General features: G+C 42.2%; 1 protein-coding gene across 19 annotated transcripts in view; it reads left to right on the forward strand.

Annotated features, from left to right (window-relative positions):
* The first annotated feature begins 226 nt into the window (after positions 1 to 226).
* Positions 227 to 18,259, forward strand: part of LOC120032904 (sodium/calcium exchanger 1-like) — a 36,112-nt gene continuing 18,079 nt past the window's right edge. For 17 of the 19 annotated variants that reach the window (XM_038979146.1, XM_038979149.1, XM_038979153.1 and 14 more), the window contains exon 1: positions 524 to 2,040. In XM_038979146.1, coding sequence (XP_038835074.1) covers positions 539 to 2,040 — 1,502 coding nt within the window. In that variant the 5' untranslated portion in view covers positions 524 to 538. Of the gene's footprint in view, positions 2,041 to 18,259 lie in introns of all 19 variants that reach the window. The other 2 variants (XM_038979140.1, XM_038979141.1) reach the window with 1 other exon arrangement.

The raw sequence follows: 18,259 nt of genomic DNA on the forward strand, positions 1-18,259 counted from the left end.
TCAATATTAAATGTGTGATGTGTGCATTGGAGGCGGCTATGGGGGATGTTGCTTTATATCTACTGTAACTTAGGGAAACACTGGAGTTAGGAATATTGATATTTCTCTTTCAGTCATTTGTAATTTCTCAAATTTGTTCAGTTTTTGGTAGTTCTATTCTCATCAATGCCTTTTATTTTTTGCATAGGTGAAAGGAAGAGTTGGAGCATAACACCTCATCAGAATCATGAGACAAACTGGGACATCATCTTTCCGCTTCTGCACTCTTCAACTCACAGTGTTGTTGGCAGTTTTTTCATCTGAAATTACATTTGTTACAGCTGGGAATTCAAACCCAAGCCTCGGAACAAACTCTTCCATTGGCAACCAAACTAATAGGAAGTGTGATTCAGTGGATACTGAATGCAAAGTGGGTGTCATTCTGCCCATATGGTTACCAGAGAACCCATCCTTTGGTGATAAACTGGCAAGAGCCACAGTTTACTTTGTGGCCTTGTTTTACATGTTCCTGGGGGTCTCTATCATTGCGGATCGCTTCATGGCGTCCATCGAGGTAATTACATCACAAGAGAGGGAGATCACCATCAAGAAACCAAATGGCGAAAAAGTGACAACCACTGTGCATGTATGGAATGAGACGGTGTCCAACCTGACCCTTATGGCCCTGGGTTCCTCAGCCCCGGAAATCCTACTGTCCGTCGTTGAGGTGTGCGGTCACAACTTTGACGCAGGTGATCTGGGCCCGAACACCATCGTTGGTAGTGCTGCTTTCAACATGTTCGTTATCATTGGATTCTGTGTTTCTGTCATTCCTGATGGAGAGCACCGGAAAGTCAAACATTTGAGGGTATTTTTTGTTACCGCCACCTGGAGTATATTTGCATACACCTGGCTTTATCTCATCTTGGCTGTCATCTCACCGGGCATCGTACAGGTGTGGGAGGGCCTTGTCACACTGTTCTTCTTCCCGTTATGTGTTGGGATGGCTTACGTCGCGGATCGCAGACTTCTTGTCTATAAGTACATGTACAAACGCTACCGCGCAGGGAAACGAAGAGGGGTGATCATTGAGACGGAAGGGGAGGCTCAAATACCTTCAAAGATGGACATTGAAATGGACGGGAAAATGCTCAACTCAGAGAGCTTCATGGACGGAGCGATGGGTTTCGATGAGAAGGACCTGGATGAGGAGGAGGCCAGAAGGGAAATGGTCCGGATCCTGAAGGAACTGAAGCAGAAGCATCCAGAGAAGGAGACGGAGCAGTTGATAGAACTGGCCAACTACCAGGTATTGACACAGCAGCAAAAGAGCCGCGCCTTCTACCGATGCCAGGCTACCAGGATCATGACGGGAGCAGGGAACGTACTGAAGAAGCATGCAGCAGACCAAGCCAGGAAAGCTGTTGGTGCGTACGAGATCCGCTCCGAAGTCTCTGAGGATGACTTTTCGTCAAAGGTCTTTTTTGACCCCGGTACATACCAGTGCTTGGAGAACTGCGGTACAGTGGCCTTGAATGTAGTACGCCTTGGTGGGGACTTGACTAACACTGTTTCAGTGGAATACCGTACCGAAGACGGCACAGCCAATGCCGGATCGGACTACCAGTTCACTGAGGGCGTTGTGGTGTTCAACCCCGGTGAGACTGAGAAGGAGATCCGGATAGACATCATTGACGATGACATCTTTGAGGAGGATGAGCATTTTCTGGTCCACCTTAGCAACGTGAAGGTCATATCGGAGGGCACTGGCTACGTACAACCAAGGGCTAATCACTTGGACACTTTGGCGGGCCTTGGCCTACCCTGCTCAGCCACCGTGACTATCTTTGACGATGACCATGCCGGGATCTTTACTTTTGAAGAACCGGTAATGACCGTAAGCGAGAGTATCGGCATGATGGAAGTAAAGGTTCTTCGTACCTCAGGAGCGCGGGGACTAGTGGTCGTACCCTACAAGACCATGGAGGGTACAGCAAAAGGAGGGGGAAAAGACTTTGAAGATACGCACGGAGCGCTGGAATTCCAGAATGATGAGATTTTGTAAGTTACACACTTGCTTTTAACATTGTCATGTTTATATTGTTGTCATGTAAATTAGGTGTGGCCCACAGCACATTGAAGTTATGACCTGTTATTTCTTAGTTAAGTCAATGTCCCTGTTTCTACTATGTCCCACAGAAGTGACTTTCTGTCTCAAAAAGAAAATAGCTTATTGTTGTCGCCTAGCACTAAGCATAAACGTCAGTTCAGCGTATATATATTTTTTACACTTTGTTTAGTTGTCAACTAATGTGATTTCAATGTGAAATCAACAAAAATGTCATCATGTCATTGGATTTGGGTTAAAAGTTGGGTGAAAAAAATATGAAATTCCTATACGTTCCTATACTTTTTGCAAATCTAATCAGTTTTCCACATTGATCCAACGTCATTTTTTTGTTTATGACGTGGAAACAACGTTGAATCAACCAGTTTTTGCACAGTGGGTTGTACTTTGTATGGCCCGTTGACCTCGTCATTAGATTCCATTCATTTCAATGTGCATTCCATTCCAATTATTGTTTTAATCTATTATCTTAGATTACATTTCCTCAGGGGATGTAAGTGTCTCTGGGGTTCAAGAAGGAATCCTGTCCTAAGTTCCTATCTATCTTTCCACTGTACTACTTTCTGCTTCACTGTCTTGTGTTCTTTTTCTCTCAGCTTTGCCCTCACTGCCCTTGTTGTTGTAATCATTCATGTGAGCATTCAATTGACTGCCTGACAAATCTACCAATTACTGTTTTGCATACCATATGTAGAGATACTGTGGACTGTAGTATTGCAGAACTGGCTTGAATGGTTTCATTTAAGTTAAAGGGGTTTTTCTGCAATTTCTCATCCACTGTCGCTCAACACCCTTTGGATCTTTTATGACTTGCAGTGCTTCAGCATAGAACATACTGTACAATTGAGAGTATTCAAGCGTACCAAATACCGTGGTGTATCTCACTGAAGACGGGACTTGATAACTCACCGGTGCTGGACAAACGAGAGAAAACACATCAAGAAATGATCCTTGTGATGCTAACGGTAATGATGCGTTAAGCATGTTTGCGTGAATGGATTAGGTATGGAATGTGTTGGAGCCCAGAGGCAGCAGCTATTCTTTGGCTGATCATGTAAAAACACTGGAATACCTTCCTGATAAAGAGAAATAATATCAATATAACAGGTGTATCAAAAGATATAATGGACTCTAAACAGTTATCGGCAAACGGTTACTATTTATGAAGATCTCCCAAAAACGACGGATTTTTTTTTGAGTACATTAGTACGTTCCAGAGAGATACGAGTAGAGAAAGGAGTTATGAACACGAGACTGTGGGACTCCTACATGTTCACTCCACGTGTAGTTTACATACTAGTTCAAATCACTTGGATCTTGAATTGGTCCGCAGTCTATCCTGTTTATTTCAACTCAAAACAAACTCCTCATTCATGAAGACATGACATGTCAGCTAAGCAGTTGTAATATTTAAATGTTTTTCATCAATATCATATTGAACAAAAATGCAGCTGCTATCGATACAGGTTTTTCGTATCAGTGTGTTCATCATTTATAGAAAACCACCAGAATTTAATGTGAGTAAGGCCTTTTTGCCTTTTTCAATGGGAACTCCAGCCACACTTTCATCACTCCCCTCTTCAAACTGGAACTCCCGTGAATGATATACTGCAATGGTCAGGTACACTGTGCATATCTGAAATAGCAGTTGGGCCAGACATTTTCCATGGATTGTGGGGTGGGGGATATAATGACAACAAATGTATTCCATAGAGGATTAACATTGCCAGTTTGAGGATAGCACCAACGTGTTGAAATGGAAAAGGCTCTGTGCTTGTTTTAAGTTTTAAGACATCCACACATTTATACCGAGGCAAACAGATCGCTTTGAAGTGAGCAATGTAAATCGGCTCAGCAAGCTTTGCATAGAGAAGCAGCACCATATATAGACAAGGCAGCAGTCTCTGTCGGGGAGTCAGTTCTTAAGTTTTCATTTGGAAAATGTATTAGCGTTGACATTGACCCATTTGAGAGGATGCAGTTGCAAGTTATTTCCAAACCTATTTTAAGATGCATGCAATGTCCATTGCTATGTAAACATTTATTTTTGTTTCTGCACATATCATTCACTTATGCTACAGACAGAATATGATTGATTGGTAATTCCATTTGTCACTGGAGCAAAAGACCTGGTTACACTCAACCCTGCTGTGTCCCGTATCCAGATAAGGGTGGTTGAATAGTCAAAGACGATCTAGTTATATCGTTACGAGAAACTACACGGTCGGGACCATGTTCTTTTGTTTTGCTGGTAGGAACAAGTGTTAGTTGTTGTGATGATATTGGTGGACATGAATGTGTAGTAAGGGCTTCGCTCCTGACTGAGCCTGTATAGGTTTTTAAGAATTAGCACCAGGTACTCCGCCAAGGACCTTTCAGTTGAAATATCAAACTAACAATGTTCTACAAAGTACCCGTTTCAGTCGAATTTCGACTGGATCTTTTCTCCAAAAATGTGGTTTTGGTCCGCTGTACTTAACTCTACTGAGTAAACACGGCATCATTTTATATCACAATTTATTATAGCCAGAATGTGTCCTTTGTGTCCGACTGTCCTTATCAGACAAGATCATATCTGCTGCCCTCAACCATGCCTTTTTTTATTTTGACAAGACCCGCCCTCTGGTAATGTAGATATTATTAACTTTCGCTGCCTACATGTAGTGAAATTAATGGCTTTGCTTTGACTACACACATTGACAAGCATGCAACTTGACAGGGGATTACTTTGGGCTTTAGGAGGAGGTACTATTTTAAACAACTAATTAAATTGTTTTTTTTGCCTATGCTAATTCTGCCCTCTCGTCTCTGGCGTGCTCTCGCATGAGGACAGACCTCGTGCTCCTCTATCCTTATAAGCTCAGTAGACCACTGTCATGATCCAGGGCTAGCATAGCTTCCCGTGCGGCCCAGTGGCGGCTCTGGCCTGTGGATCACATGGCTGAGGGAGTGATGTGTTGCCTTGGGCTGCACGACAGCGGGGCTGTCACCACCGCTTCATCAGACAAGCGACAGACAGAGGCAGGAGACCATGGCACTTTGGACCATAGAGGAGCAAGAAGACCAAGCGTTCAAATCATGTTTGAAATCTTTCAAATGACTTCAAGCTGTGCTTGATTGAGCTTGCCTGGTGCAGGCTCAAGCAAACGCTTAAAGTATTTGAACGATATCAAATACTATGCAAACCCAGGCCTGGGAGGAAGAGGGAGGAGGAGACACAAAAACTCGCCAACTCCACTGACTCAACCTCTGTCTATATACGCCTCACATTTTCCCTTGCAGCCTTTGGATGTTTTTGAGGGGGTTGGTCATTGCAGTGCATATGTCCCAATTTTTGGGGAGCTAAGCGCTTCAGGGGTGATGGACATATTTGTGTCTTTTTTTTTCTGCAGGTGAAGGAGGCCCCCTGCTGCCTGAAATGTTTGTCAGGCCTCTAATTGGCCGAGACACAGAGACTGGGAGCAGATATTGGCAGGCATGTTACTTACAAAGGGCGAGGGGGGAGATGAAGAGACATCCACAGTTTGATCACTCATTATGCCCGTCTCATCTGTGCTGACGGATTCTCCTAGCATTGTATCCTATTGTGTACTTGGTGCAAAAACCAATCACACTGACGACCCTGGCTGCTACTCAAGTAAGCTCATCAATGACGATGCCATGAAATAAACATAGCATATCTTAGCAAAATACACTTATTTTAGTGGAAAGACAGTCAATATAGGACACACATGCCCGATAGTCAGAAACAACACTGTTACATTCCGCATCTCAGCCGCTTAGGAACACTCGGCTACCTCTCTATCAAGTTACATTTGTGTGCTCACAAGGGTACAGTCTATAGGTTATGAATAGCTGTAGGAAAAACAGTGACAAATGACGAATTGTAGGATTATTTCGACTTTTTTTAGTAGCTTTGCTGATGTAATAGTACTGCTGAACCATAGTACTTCTTCCCACCCCAAGAGGGATACTTAACATTATGTACACTGCAGATAGGGGGACCCACCTCTCTTTGTAAATCAATTTAAATTCTGAGACCGCATGAACTCAAATCACAATTTCCATGCTTTACCGTAGCAGTGAGGAATAAAGGACAAGGAAACATGTTCAGTGAGCTGCATTGTATATTTTGTGAGGGAAGCAGCAAATAGCAATGCAAACTGACTATCATTTGACCATATACCCAATTTTGACTTTACAGCTGGCCTATCTAGCAGAAGTTGCTCAGATCTGCCTCCAGGGCAAGTTTCATGACAATAAATGTCAACCTGCTGAAAAATCTGTCAATGTGCCCTTGAGCAAGGCACTTAACCCTAATTGCTCAAGGGTCACCGTTGATAATGGCAGACCCTGGCCATGACCCCACTCTCGGAGGGGTTACTCAGCTGGAGTTGGGAAATGCTAATTTTTATTTTACCATAATTTTAACAGGTAAAAACATTTCCAAATCAGACATGTTTATTAATACACACGTGTACATGTGTGAAATAGAACAAATAAGCACCCACCAAATTATTATTATTATTATTTAATAAGCCTCCCTCACTTCGTGAGCTGTCTTCTTACAAGATCACTGGCATAAGGCTCTTACTCATCTCATATGTATATACTGTATTCTATACTATTCTACAGTATCTTAGTCACTTAATAATGTTTACATATCTTGCATTACTCATCTCATATCTACAGTATATCACAAAAGTGAGTACACCCCTCACATTTTTGTAAATATTTGAGTATATCTTTTCATGTGACAACACTGAAGAAATGACACTTTGCTACAATGTAAAGTAGTGAGTGTACAGCTTGTATAACAGTGTAAATTTGCTGTCCCCTCAAAATAACTCAACACACAGCCATTAATGTCTAAACCGCTGGCAACAAAAGTGAGTACACCCCTAAGTGAAAATGTCAAAATTGGGCCCAAAGTGTCAATATTTTGTGTGGCCACCATCATTTTCCAGCACTGCCTTAACCCTCTTGGGCATGGAGTTCACCAGAGCTTCACAGGTTGCCACTGGAGTCCTCTTCCACTCCTCCATGACGACATCACAGAGCTGGTGGATGTTAGAGACCTTGCACTCCTCCACCTTCCGTTTGAGGATGCCCCACAGATGCTCAATAGGGTTTAGGTCTGGAGACATGCTTGGCCAGTCCATCAAATTTACCCTCAGCTTCTTTAGCAAGACAGTGGTTGTCTTGGAGGTGTGTTTGGGGTCGTTATCATGTTGGAATACTGCCCTGCGGCCCAGTCTCCGAAGGGAGGGGATCATGCTCTGCTTCAGTATGTCACAGTACATGTTGGCATTCATGGTTCCCTCAATGAAATGTAGCTCCCCAGTGCCGGCAGCACGCATGCAGCCCCAGACCATGACACTCCCACCACCATGATTGACTGTAGGCAAGACACACTTGTCTTTGTACTCCTCACCTGGTTGCCGCCACACACGCTTGACACCATCTGAACCAAATAAGTTTATCTTGGTCTCATCAGACCACAGGACATGGTTCCAGTAATCCATGTCCTTAGTCTGGTTGTCTTCAGCAAACTGTTTGCGGGCTTTCTTGTGCATCATCTTTAGAAGAGGCTTCCTTCTGGGACGACAGCCATGCAGACCAATTTGATGCAGTGTACGGGGTATGGTCTGAGTACTGACAGGCTGACCCCCCACCCCTTCAACCTCTGCAGCAATGCTGGCAGCACTCATACGTCTATTTCCCAAAGACAACCTCTGGATATGACGCTGAGCACGTGTACTCAACTTCTTTGGTCGACCATGGCGAGGCCTGTTCTGAGTGGAACCTGTCCAGTTAAACCGCTGTATGGTCTTGGCCACCGTGCTGCAGCTCAGTTTCAGGGTCTTGGCAATCTTCTTATAGCCCAGGCCATCTTTATGTAGAGCAAAAATTATTTTTTTCAGATCCTCAGAGAGTTCTTTGCCATGAGGTGCCATGTTGAACTTACAGTGACCAGTCAGTATGAGGGAGTCTGAGAGCGATGACAACAAATTTAACACACCTGCTCCCCATTCACACCTGAGACCTTGTAACACTAACGAGTCACATGACACCGGGGAGGGAAAATGGCTAATTGGGCCCAATTTTGACATTTTCACTTAGGGGTGTACTCACTTTTGTTGCCAGCGGTTTAGACATTAATGGCTGTGTGTTGAGTTATTTTGAGGGGACAGCAAATTTACACTGTTATACAAGCTGTACACTCACTACTTTACATTGTAGCAAAGTGTCATTTCTTCAGTGTTGTCACATGAAAAGATATACTCAAATATTTACAAAAATGTGAGGGTTGTACTCACTTTTGTGATATACTGTATATACTGTATTCTATTCTATTATACGGTATCTTAGTCACTTAATAATGTTTACATATCTTGCATTACTCATCTCATATGTACATACTGCATTCTCTACTATTCTACGGTATCTTAGTCCGTTCCGCTCTGACATCGCTCGTCCATATGTACATCGTCTTAATTCATTCCTACTTAGATTTGTGCGTATTGGGTATATGTTGTGTAATTTTGTTAGATATTACTTGTCAGATATTACCGCACTGTCGGAGCTAGAAGCACAAGCATTTCGCTACAGCCGCAATAACATCTGCTAATCACGTGTATGTGACCAATATCATTTGATTTGATTCATAGCAGGGCCAGAAATAGAAAATGAATGTGAGGTGGGAAGAAGGAATTATATTCATGGCAGGGAAGGTACCTTATTGGTCTGCCTGCTCCTCTCTCCAATGAGAGACAGACTGTAGCCTACTTTCTGCATGGAAGTATGATGTACTACTGTATGTGGTTGGAAGGTTATAATGGAGTAGGTCGCAAAGGAGTTGGTTAATAGAGTTTTTACATTGGGGAGTCGTTACATTGACTGATAGAGTGGAGTCGCTGAGTCGGGCCTTGCACAGTATTCTCCTCTAGTTAATCACAGATACCGCCAGTCCAGTTGGAGGGCTTGAATTAAAAGGCTAAGCTTAAGTGTATTGGGACTGACTCTGTGTTATCAAGGCTCGCTCTCAGTCTCCTTTTGTGTGGCTGGGTCTGAAGACTAGAGGGTAATGCCTGTTACTGGTTGGTGTTAAGTCTTTCCCTGTTAGAATTCTCCACAACAGGGTCTGATAACCTGGGAAGACCCAAAATACACTGAAAGCAGAGCCAGGTAAAACCAGGGTTCCTAGTCTGGTGTATGTGGTTCTTTGGAGGTTTTCCTCTGTCACCTCTCGGTGTGTCCTATCCATTAAAGTCTGAAATGCATGGATGTGTACGAAAGCATCAGATCTTTAACTATTAAAAAATAGTTATTTCCTCTAAGAACCAGACCAAACTCAGAGAGCAATACTGCAAGGGTTGCAATGATGTCATTATGAATTCTTTGATGATCAGGTTGTATACTAATAAGATGTTTTGTAAATGTCTTTATAACAACCAGAAAAATAATGTATTCATGTGGTTGAACATGAAGTCTTAACCATAATGTCTTGATGTCGTCATGAAAAACATACCCGGTTGTAACAGATGTTGTATTCGGATTCTATGACGTCTTCTTAGCCAGCGGCCAACCTATAGGGGATAGTTTTCCACACGCACCCAGTTTATGGTGGCTGAGAGTATAATAACTCTGTTTCCCTCAAGGAAAAGAGGAGTCTTTGAACTTTGCACACTAAAAGTGGAAGATTAGGCAATCAGAAATGTTGTTATCCACAGACAAACAGTTGAAGACAAGGAGTTCTACGCAAAGCAGAGCCAGAAATAACATCGCCAAATGTCTGTCTGGTACTTTAGGAAAGTGCCAGATGAGTTGCTTGCATGCAAACACAAAGCAACAGTCATAGGGAGGGAATGGATCCCTTGTATCTTGGCCTTTGAGGTTGGGAGATTTGTGTATGAGGGGAATCCCAAGATGGCATTGTCTTAAGAGATGGTTAATGATTTTAATTCACAACCTGTTCATGGGTTGGGTTGTGTCGTGTCTTTGGCTATGCCGGATTAAGTGATAATGACATGCTATTCTATAAAATCCGTTCTCTGTAATTAATATTACCTGATTGAGCTAATCATGTAAATGTAATTAACTAGAAAGTCGGGGCACTACGAAAGAATATTTATAGAGCAGTTATCTTCCGAATAAACTCTTAAAGACCTAGTAATATTTTAGATCAATAGCAGTCAATATTAATTGTCACCTTATTTCAGTTTCATCTGAAAGTTGTAAATTCTTGGTTATCTTCACGAACACTGGCTAACAAGTTGAATCAGCAATACAAAATTGGGTTTAATTATTTATTTACTAAATACCTAACTAATGACACAGAATGAATCATACCTTGATTACAAATTACGTCATTAAGGAAATCGTCCCTTGCAGACGTAACAGATATGACAGCTGGTTAACCAAAGGAAAGGGGGCTGGAAAGGGAGAAGCGATGTCTCTATCGGGGCCGTAGGCAACTACTCTATCGTAAATACAGAATCTTATGCATTCTAAATTACCGCCCATTTGGAAAAGGAAAATGCAATAAATATTTACTCTGAGCTGCGCTTCGGTAGGTTGGTGGTAGATGGAAGGCCGTGTTGCCCAACAGAGTCCTTTGTCCTTTGAAGAATGTCTCTGGTGGTAAATTGGATGCGTTGTAGTAACGTTGTTGTGTGGTAGACGGGATACTCTGTCTGTTCTTTCCTAGCCCACGTTTGCAGCTGCTGTTGCTAACTCAACGGCTAGGAGGTATCACTTCTGTAGTGAATAAGAGTTCAAAGTTCATGCCATTCGCAACCAAAGCTCACGCTGAGGTTGGCTTCGTTCTGTAGTTATTATCTGAACCCTTCTGACATCGGATCGTCATCCTAATGTATCCGGAACAGAAGGTTACATTTTCGTCAAGGCTTTATATAGTGGAGGGAGAAGGGTGTGTTTTCATAGTTTTATAACCCATGTCTCTTCACAGGGGCGGGCCACTAATTGAGCAGAGCCCTAACCTTATGAAAACCCAAATCTCTCATTTGGAAGCTAAAATTACATTTAATATTTTTCACCAATAATTTTATATTTAAACATTTGAATTGCACAACAATTCCATGTGAATCTGATAACTATAATGTGTAGACTTTCCACTGTACCGTTTATGTCATCCTATCATTGATGAGAATGTCTCAGATGACAACCGAACTGACATCACGCATATGTTCAACTGGTTGGGTTACCAAAATATGGTTAATTTCCCCCCACCATCTGATGTTCCCAGAATCTCTGTTTAACAAAGGCTATTCAAGAGTCCCTCTATAGAGTCAAGAGAGAGGGAAGGGAGAAAGGTATTTATGGGGGGGTCATAAACCTTACCCACAGGCCAACGTCATGACAGTTGTCTTTCACCACTACTTCAACTTGAGCTTACCATGTATCCTAGCTGTCAGGAAGGCCATGGCTGTACACAAAGGCCAATTGGCCTTGTCCATGAAAGAGACCCATAAATTCCTAGAAAGCAGTGATGTCAAAGAAAGCATGTTCTGACATTTTTTTGTACCACGCTGAGCCGGGTGCATCCCAGTAGTCACGGCTGTTGAAGGATGAGGACCAAGGTGCAGCGTGGTAAGCGTACATTTGACTTATTTTAAGAATGACGCCGACAAAAACCAATAAACCATACAAAACAAACCGTGAAGCTAAAGGCAATAGTGCCAACAAACAAAGACAACTCCCCACAAAGAACGGTGGGGAAAAAGCTACCTAAGTATGGTTCCCAATCAGAAACAACGATAGACAGCTGTCCCTGATTGAGAACCATACCCGGCCAAAACATAGAAATAAAAAATCATAGAAACACAGAACATAGAATGCCCACCCCCAACTCACGCCCTGACCAAACCAAAATAGAGACATAAAAAGGATCTCTCAGGTCAGGGCGTGACACAATGTTTAGATCGCTATTTTTGATCCAAAGTTTCAAGGATAACATGCGTTATACACTGGATTGTCCTGAACAGAATGAGCTTATGTTTGCCGTATTGTGAATTTTCTTTGCCGCAGAACACGCACTTGAATGCACTCATGACTTCATTCTATGCGCAAGAAAATTACAATCTGTTTGTCTGAAGTGCCTTTTGAATGCCTAACACTGTAAGATCTTATTTTATAACTTAAGAATACGTTTTCAAATGATGCCCACCTCACCCAGATAGCGATTTATAAAGGAACGTTTTTGGATTGTGTAAACAGCAACAGTAATTGTCTAATTGGTGCTGTGTCCCAAACAAAAAACTATAAGTGTGCTTGCTTCAGTTTCTCAATGGCAAAGCTAGGAGAGCTCAAAAAAGCACCTTTAGTTCAAGGCTCTTTCCTTGAGTCATAAAATTGCATTGAAATTACTTAGGAACTGTGCAGAGGTGTGTTTGGGGATGCCAGTTAGACCTCTCACTCAAACCCTTGTAATAGTTTTTTCTTATCTTGCACCAATCCAACATTTCAGTAAATATTCTTATTATGTTACTGAATGTACCCAGAGTATTTTAAAATGTTGTTATTGACAAATGCTATAAAAAGTACGGGATCGGTGTCCCTATACCGGGACGGTTGAGCTAACGTTCGCTAATGTGATTAGCATGACAGTTGTAAGTAACAGCAAACTTTCCAGGACATAGACATGTCTTATATGGGCAGAAAGCTTAAATTCTTGTTAATCTAACTGCACTGTCCAATTTACAGTAGCTATTACAGTGAAAAAATACCATGCTATTTTTTTATTTTATTATACCTTTATTTAACTAGGCAAGTCAGTTAAGAACAAATTCTTATTTTCAATGACGGCCTAGGAACAGTGGGTTAACTGCCTTGTTCAGGGGCAGAACGACACAATATTTTTACCTTGTCAGCTCGGGGATTCGATCTTGCAATCTCTCGGTTACTAGTCCAACTCTGAGAAGAGAGCACAACAACAAAAAACATTCACCTCTGAAGGTAAATAATGTACTTAAATTCAATAATCTTGCTCTTATTTGTCATCCTGAGGGTCCCAGAGATAAAATGTAGCATCGTTTAATATATATATATATATATATATGAATATATGGCTCCACTCCATATATATGGCCCCACACCAACCCCACCCGGCCATCTAGATGTGTGAAAGTTAGTGCATAAGCTAATGATCCATCATGTATGACATTCCTGGGAGTGTGTAAACTTAAATGTTGTATTACCATATATTTTTATATGTTCTCTATAGTTATGTACTTCAAAATGTATAAATTGACCAATTCGGCACAAATTGCAGCGCTTCACTGGATCAATCTGAAACTTTGTACACACACTGTAAATGTAGCCTTAACTGCAATATTATATTATAGTCTTTCGCTTGCATTTCAAAGATGATGACATTTAAAAAATCAAAAAACGCATGTTTTTTATTTGTATTATATTTTACCAGGTCTAATGTGTTATATTCTCCAACATTAATTTCACATTTCCACAAACTTCAAAGTGTTTCCTTTCAAGTGGTATCAATAATATGCATATTTTCGCTTCAGGTCCTGAGCTACATGCAGTTAGATTTGGGTATGTCATTTTAGGCAAAAATTGAAAAAAAAAGGTGATGAGAGTAAAATGTAAAATGCAATTGAAATGAACAGTGTAATGTTTGGGTTCAGTCTTGTGTCCTCACCTTTGGTCTAATTATTTCCCCATAATCTCCAGTGTTCTCTGTCAGTTGCTACCATCATCATGCATATGCTTTTTTTATTGTTCTTATGTTAAAAACATTTAAATTTGGCCCTATCCAAATAGGCCAATTTCCACGAGTGTTTTAAACCATTCATTTCTATTCAATTCTGGTCACAGTAAAGCTTGAGCTTGAGTCTTTCGCAAATCGGACATTAAAGTATAACTTTTTGGGGGCCTCCCGAGTGGCGCAGTGGTCTAAGGCATTGCATCGCAGTGCTAGCTGTGCCACTAGAGATCCTGGTTCGAGTCCAGGCTCTGCAGCAGACCCACGGGGGTGGTTTGGCCGGCAGGGATGTTCTTGTCCCATCGCGCACTAGTGACCGGGCACAATGCACGCTGACACGGTTGCCAGGTTTACGGTGTTTCCTCTGACACGTTGGTGCTTCTGGGTTAAGCGGGCATTGTGTCAAAAAGCAGTGCGGGGTTGTGTTTCGGAGGATGCACGGCTCTCAACCTTCGCCTCTCCCGAGTCCGTACGGGAGTTGCAGCGATGGGACAAGACTGTAACTACCAATTGTATACCATGAAAAAAGGTGTAACTATCAAGTGCTGCTGTGTTTCACTGAAAATAAAATTGGCAATGAAGGTAACTGACATTTACAAGGTCACTGGTGTTGACATTCAGTGGCAGCGTGACCGTTGACACTGTCTATTTTGTGGGAGGGATGCCTTTGAGTGGGAGTATGGAAGTTCTGAGGACTGAGGAGATGCTGGCTCGCAGCTGGTGTTTGGCCCTGAGTCAAACAGCCCATCGGCTGATTTGACTCAGTTGGAGGGCTGGCTCATAGGGATAGGATTGACGCGGGGCTAAGAAGCCAAAGGAACATTCTCTCTCCTCTATGTTCTCTCTCTCACACTCTTTTTTCCTCTCTCTGTTGTTTGCTTCTCTTCTCCCCTTTATGTCCACTCTGCCCCCCCCTCTCTCTCCCTCTCTTACTGTCATTGCCATTCAGTCGCTCTGTCATGACTCACTCACTGTCTGTCAATCTTTCTCTCTGTGTCAGTTAAACTGCTTGTACACTTGGCTTCTGTAAAAGTTACATCCAGAGCTTGCCTTTGAAAAAGCTGTGAGGAAGCCGGCACATGTAATCCTGCTCAGAGCCAACACAGTAGAAATATCCCTTCCAATATCCCTTCCAACAACAGAGTTGTTGGCCTCCAACGTTTACTTTGTTGTGCATCCTTGAAAAAGGGGACTGTATCTCTTCAAAAGCCAGTTGAAATGTGGAGACAGTCCAATCCCCAGTTTCCCATGCTTGTGGGAGTAACAATGGCTCGCTAGGGGGGTCTCTCTGTTGACTCTTTCAGATTAGAGCCACTAAATAGGTTTAGTAACCCTGTGTACCGTTTTTGCCAGGTGGCAGAAGAAGCCCTCTGAATTTGCCAAAAGAGTATTAGTTTGCAGCCTCTCTGTTAGGCACTCTAAGCCTGTAGGAACAATAAAAAATAGAACATTCTTTTCTTTCACTCTTTTGATCAGGAAACCTGCTACAGTATTATATTGTAATAGGCCATCAATCCAAACAAGGAACTTCTTGATCTTTCTTTAAAAACTATTATTGAGGGCTCGGGTACGAGCAATGAAAGATTATCACACAGACATCATCTGCTGTGTCCAGGATTTTGGTTTAAATCCAGGGGTGTCAAATATATGGCCCGCGAGAAGGTCCAATGTTCCCTGAAATCTTTTTTGGCACTGAGCAAATTTCAGGTCTGCTGAACAAAAACTTGAACGTTGTGAAAATTCTGCGTAACTTCCAGCGCGTGTTTACTGTGAACACTGAGGCTGTACCCATTTTAAGTTACAGTTTCAGACTGTGGCTATTTGATCGTAATGTAGGCCTACCAGAGTGGTCTACCATAAATAACAATGGATAAAATGCATCCATAGCATCCATGCATTTTAACATGGAAATAGCTGTTCTATCATTCAGCCTACAGAAGCAGTCAGTGTGCTCAATGTAAGCCTACAGTCTTTGACTTTTGAAAAAAACATGCAAGGCTTGACATTAACCTGTTTATCCACTTGTCCTTCAGACAAGGAGGTGACTGCAAATGTTGTTGTCTTGTTTGATGCAAGAAACCACTTTACAAAATAAAATGCATTATTATTCCCACACCATTACTACAGAGAATCAGACAAATTATCCTGCCCTCTGCCTATTGGCTACTTAGCTTATTCAAGCCTGTTTCGAAATGCAACACTGCCCTTTTAAGACCAAAAAAAAGCTCTTTACCGGACTCGCTTTTCAAAGATGTCTAGAAATGTACACGTTTTGTGCTCTTGTAGGAAGCAATCACTCCCCCATTGATGACTACAAATTATCTATACCTGGGCTAATAACTCACTTACTAGCAAAGGATATGAACAAATGTGCACACATGACTACATGCAGCTCTTGCTTTGATCTCAAAACAAACGCATCTACTCACGACTGCTCATGCTGTAAACACAGTCCAGTTCAAAGTGATTGGCACAGGTCCATATATGGGAAATGAAAATACCTATTTGCATATAGGTCTACTGCAGCTCTGATTGTTTATGCCACACAGGTATGTGTAGAGAATGGCTCATGCATTTCAATGCAATAGAATCCTACTCCAATGCCTTCTGCCTACAACAACATCTCTTGCATAGTTAGTTTTGTATTCTAAATCTTGCATAGTTCATTTTGTTTCATTATGTTGAATTAAAAGTGGCTAATATTGTGTTGATTCGAACACAATTCCCACAGTAAAGGGAAACGTTGATAGTGTTAATTTGTCACGACTTCCACCGAAGGTGGATCCTCTCCTTGTTCTGGCGGTGCTCGGCGGTCGGCGTCGCCGGCCTACTAGCCATCACCGATCCATTTTTCTTTTTCGGGTTGTTTTGTCTTTGGTTCATTCACACCTGGTTTTCATTTGCTTTAATTTCTGTGTGTATATTTACCCCTGTTTCCCGCGGGATGCGGGATTATTTTCATGTTGCTCGTTGAGGTTGCCCTCAGTTTATTCACGCGTGTGCCGTGTTATAGGATAAGTAAGGAGTGTTGTTTTTCTCCTTCCGTGAGTGACTGTGTGTTCCTATGTCTTGGGCATTTATTGGTATTGTACCTGAACCGTTTTTGGACGTGCCGATTAAGGACGCTAATTTGACATCTCTGCGCTCCTGCGCTTGACTCCTAACTACCTTCAGCACAAAGTTGCAACATAACTAAGGGAGAAAACTCGATAAAGTTGAGTGAAGTTCAATCTCGTGCTTCTCTGTGCGGGTTCATGTTTCTTCAGTGTGGTAGTCCCGGGGGATCTGCGCGCCCTTCCGCAGCTTAGAGGGAACAATGCCCACAGGTGGATTGAAAATTGAGGGGGGAAACGAACTCAATATACTTAAAAATAACTAGAACCAAATCTAGACTGTGTGAAATGATAATGGACCTACAATATATTCATATAGTTTCTTAACTGTCCAGCTCACTAATAATCACTGTGCACAGTCAATGGACCTACATTCATACAGTTTCTTGAATGTCCAAGTCGCTAATAATCACTAGACAGTCAGGAAGCATAGAGAATTCCAAAAACGATGGCAAGGAAACATAACCAATTTTCAGTGCGGCCCGCCGTACCTCGTTGAAGACACCCCTGGTTTAATCCATGACACCCAGGGCTGCCTGAGTGGTTGAATAGGAGGTGTCACAAGAGGAAGGGACTGACTCCCTGTTATGTCACCCAAGGGCCCAGCAGGACTCTTGCTATTTCCTTTCACCAGAGACTCATTCACCTACGTGGCACCAAGAGGCCGTTGATCAATAATTCATGTTAATCTTAGTCAATCACATGAACATCAGTTTAATGACTCTATAAAAAGGTCCCTTGTCACTTAGTAGTTGACTTTAAGTAATGGACAATTCCAGCGTGATGGATGTGACATTTCCACACCAAATCACAAATTAAATGTCTCACAGAATGGACAAACAAGACATGAAATAAAGTGTTGCATGCTCAGGTTGACTATCCCACATAATTGCCCTAATTCTAATCAGTTTGGAGGTTCCAATACATTTGAACTAGTTTGTGGTTTGTCAATCCCTCTCTAGCCTCCACCTAATGAAGTTTTGAAAAAGTAATCAAAGTGTTCAGACTCCTGAGCGGTGCAGCGGTCTAAGGCACTGCATCTCAGTGCTAGAGGCGTCACTACAGACCCTGGTTTGATTTCAGGCTGTATCTCAATAGGTCGTGATTGGGAGTCCCATAGGGCGGCGCACAATTGGCCCAGTGTCGACCGGGTTAGGGTTTGGCTGGGGTAGGCCGTCATTGTAAATAAGAATTTGGTCTTAACTGTCTTGCCTAGTTAAATAAAGGTTACATATTACATTATTACTGACAATTCATCCATACTGTATTCACACTGTGTAAGATTAGCTTCCAGTT

Source organism: Salvelinus namaycush, chromosome 39 (genome assembly GCF_016432855.1).
Source record: "Salvelinus namaycush isolate Seneca chromosome 39, SaNama_1.0, whole genome shotgun sequence".
Classification (NCBI taxonomy): Eukaryota; Metazoa; Chordata; class Actinopteri; order Salmoniformes; family Salmonidae; genus Salvelinus; species Salvelinus namaycush.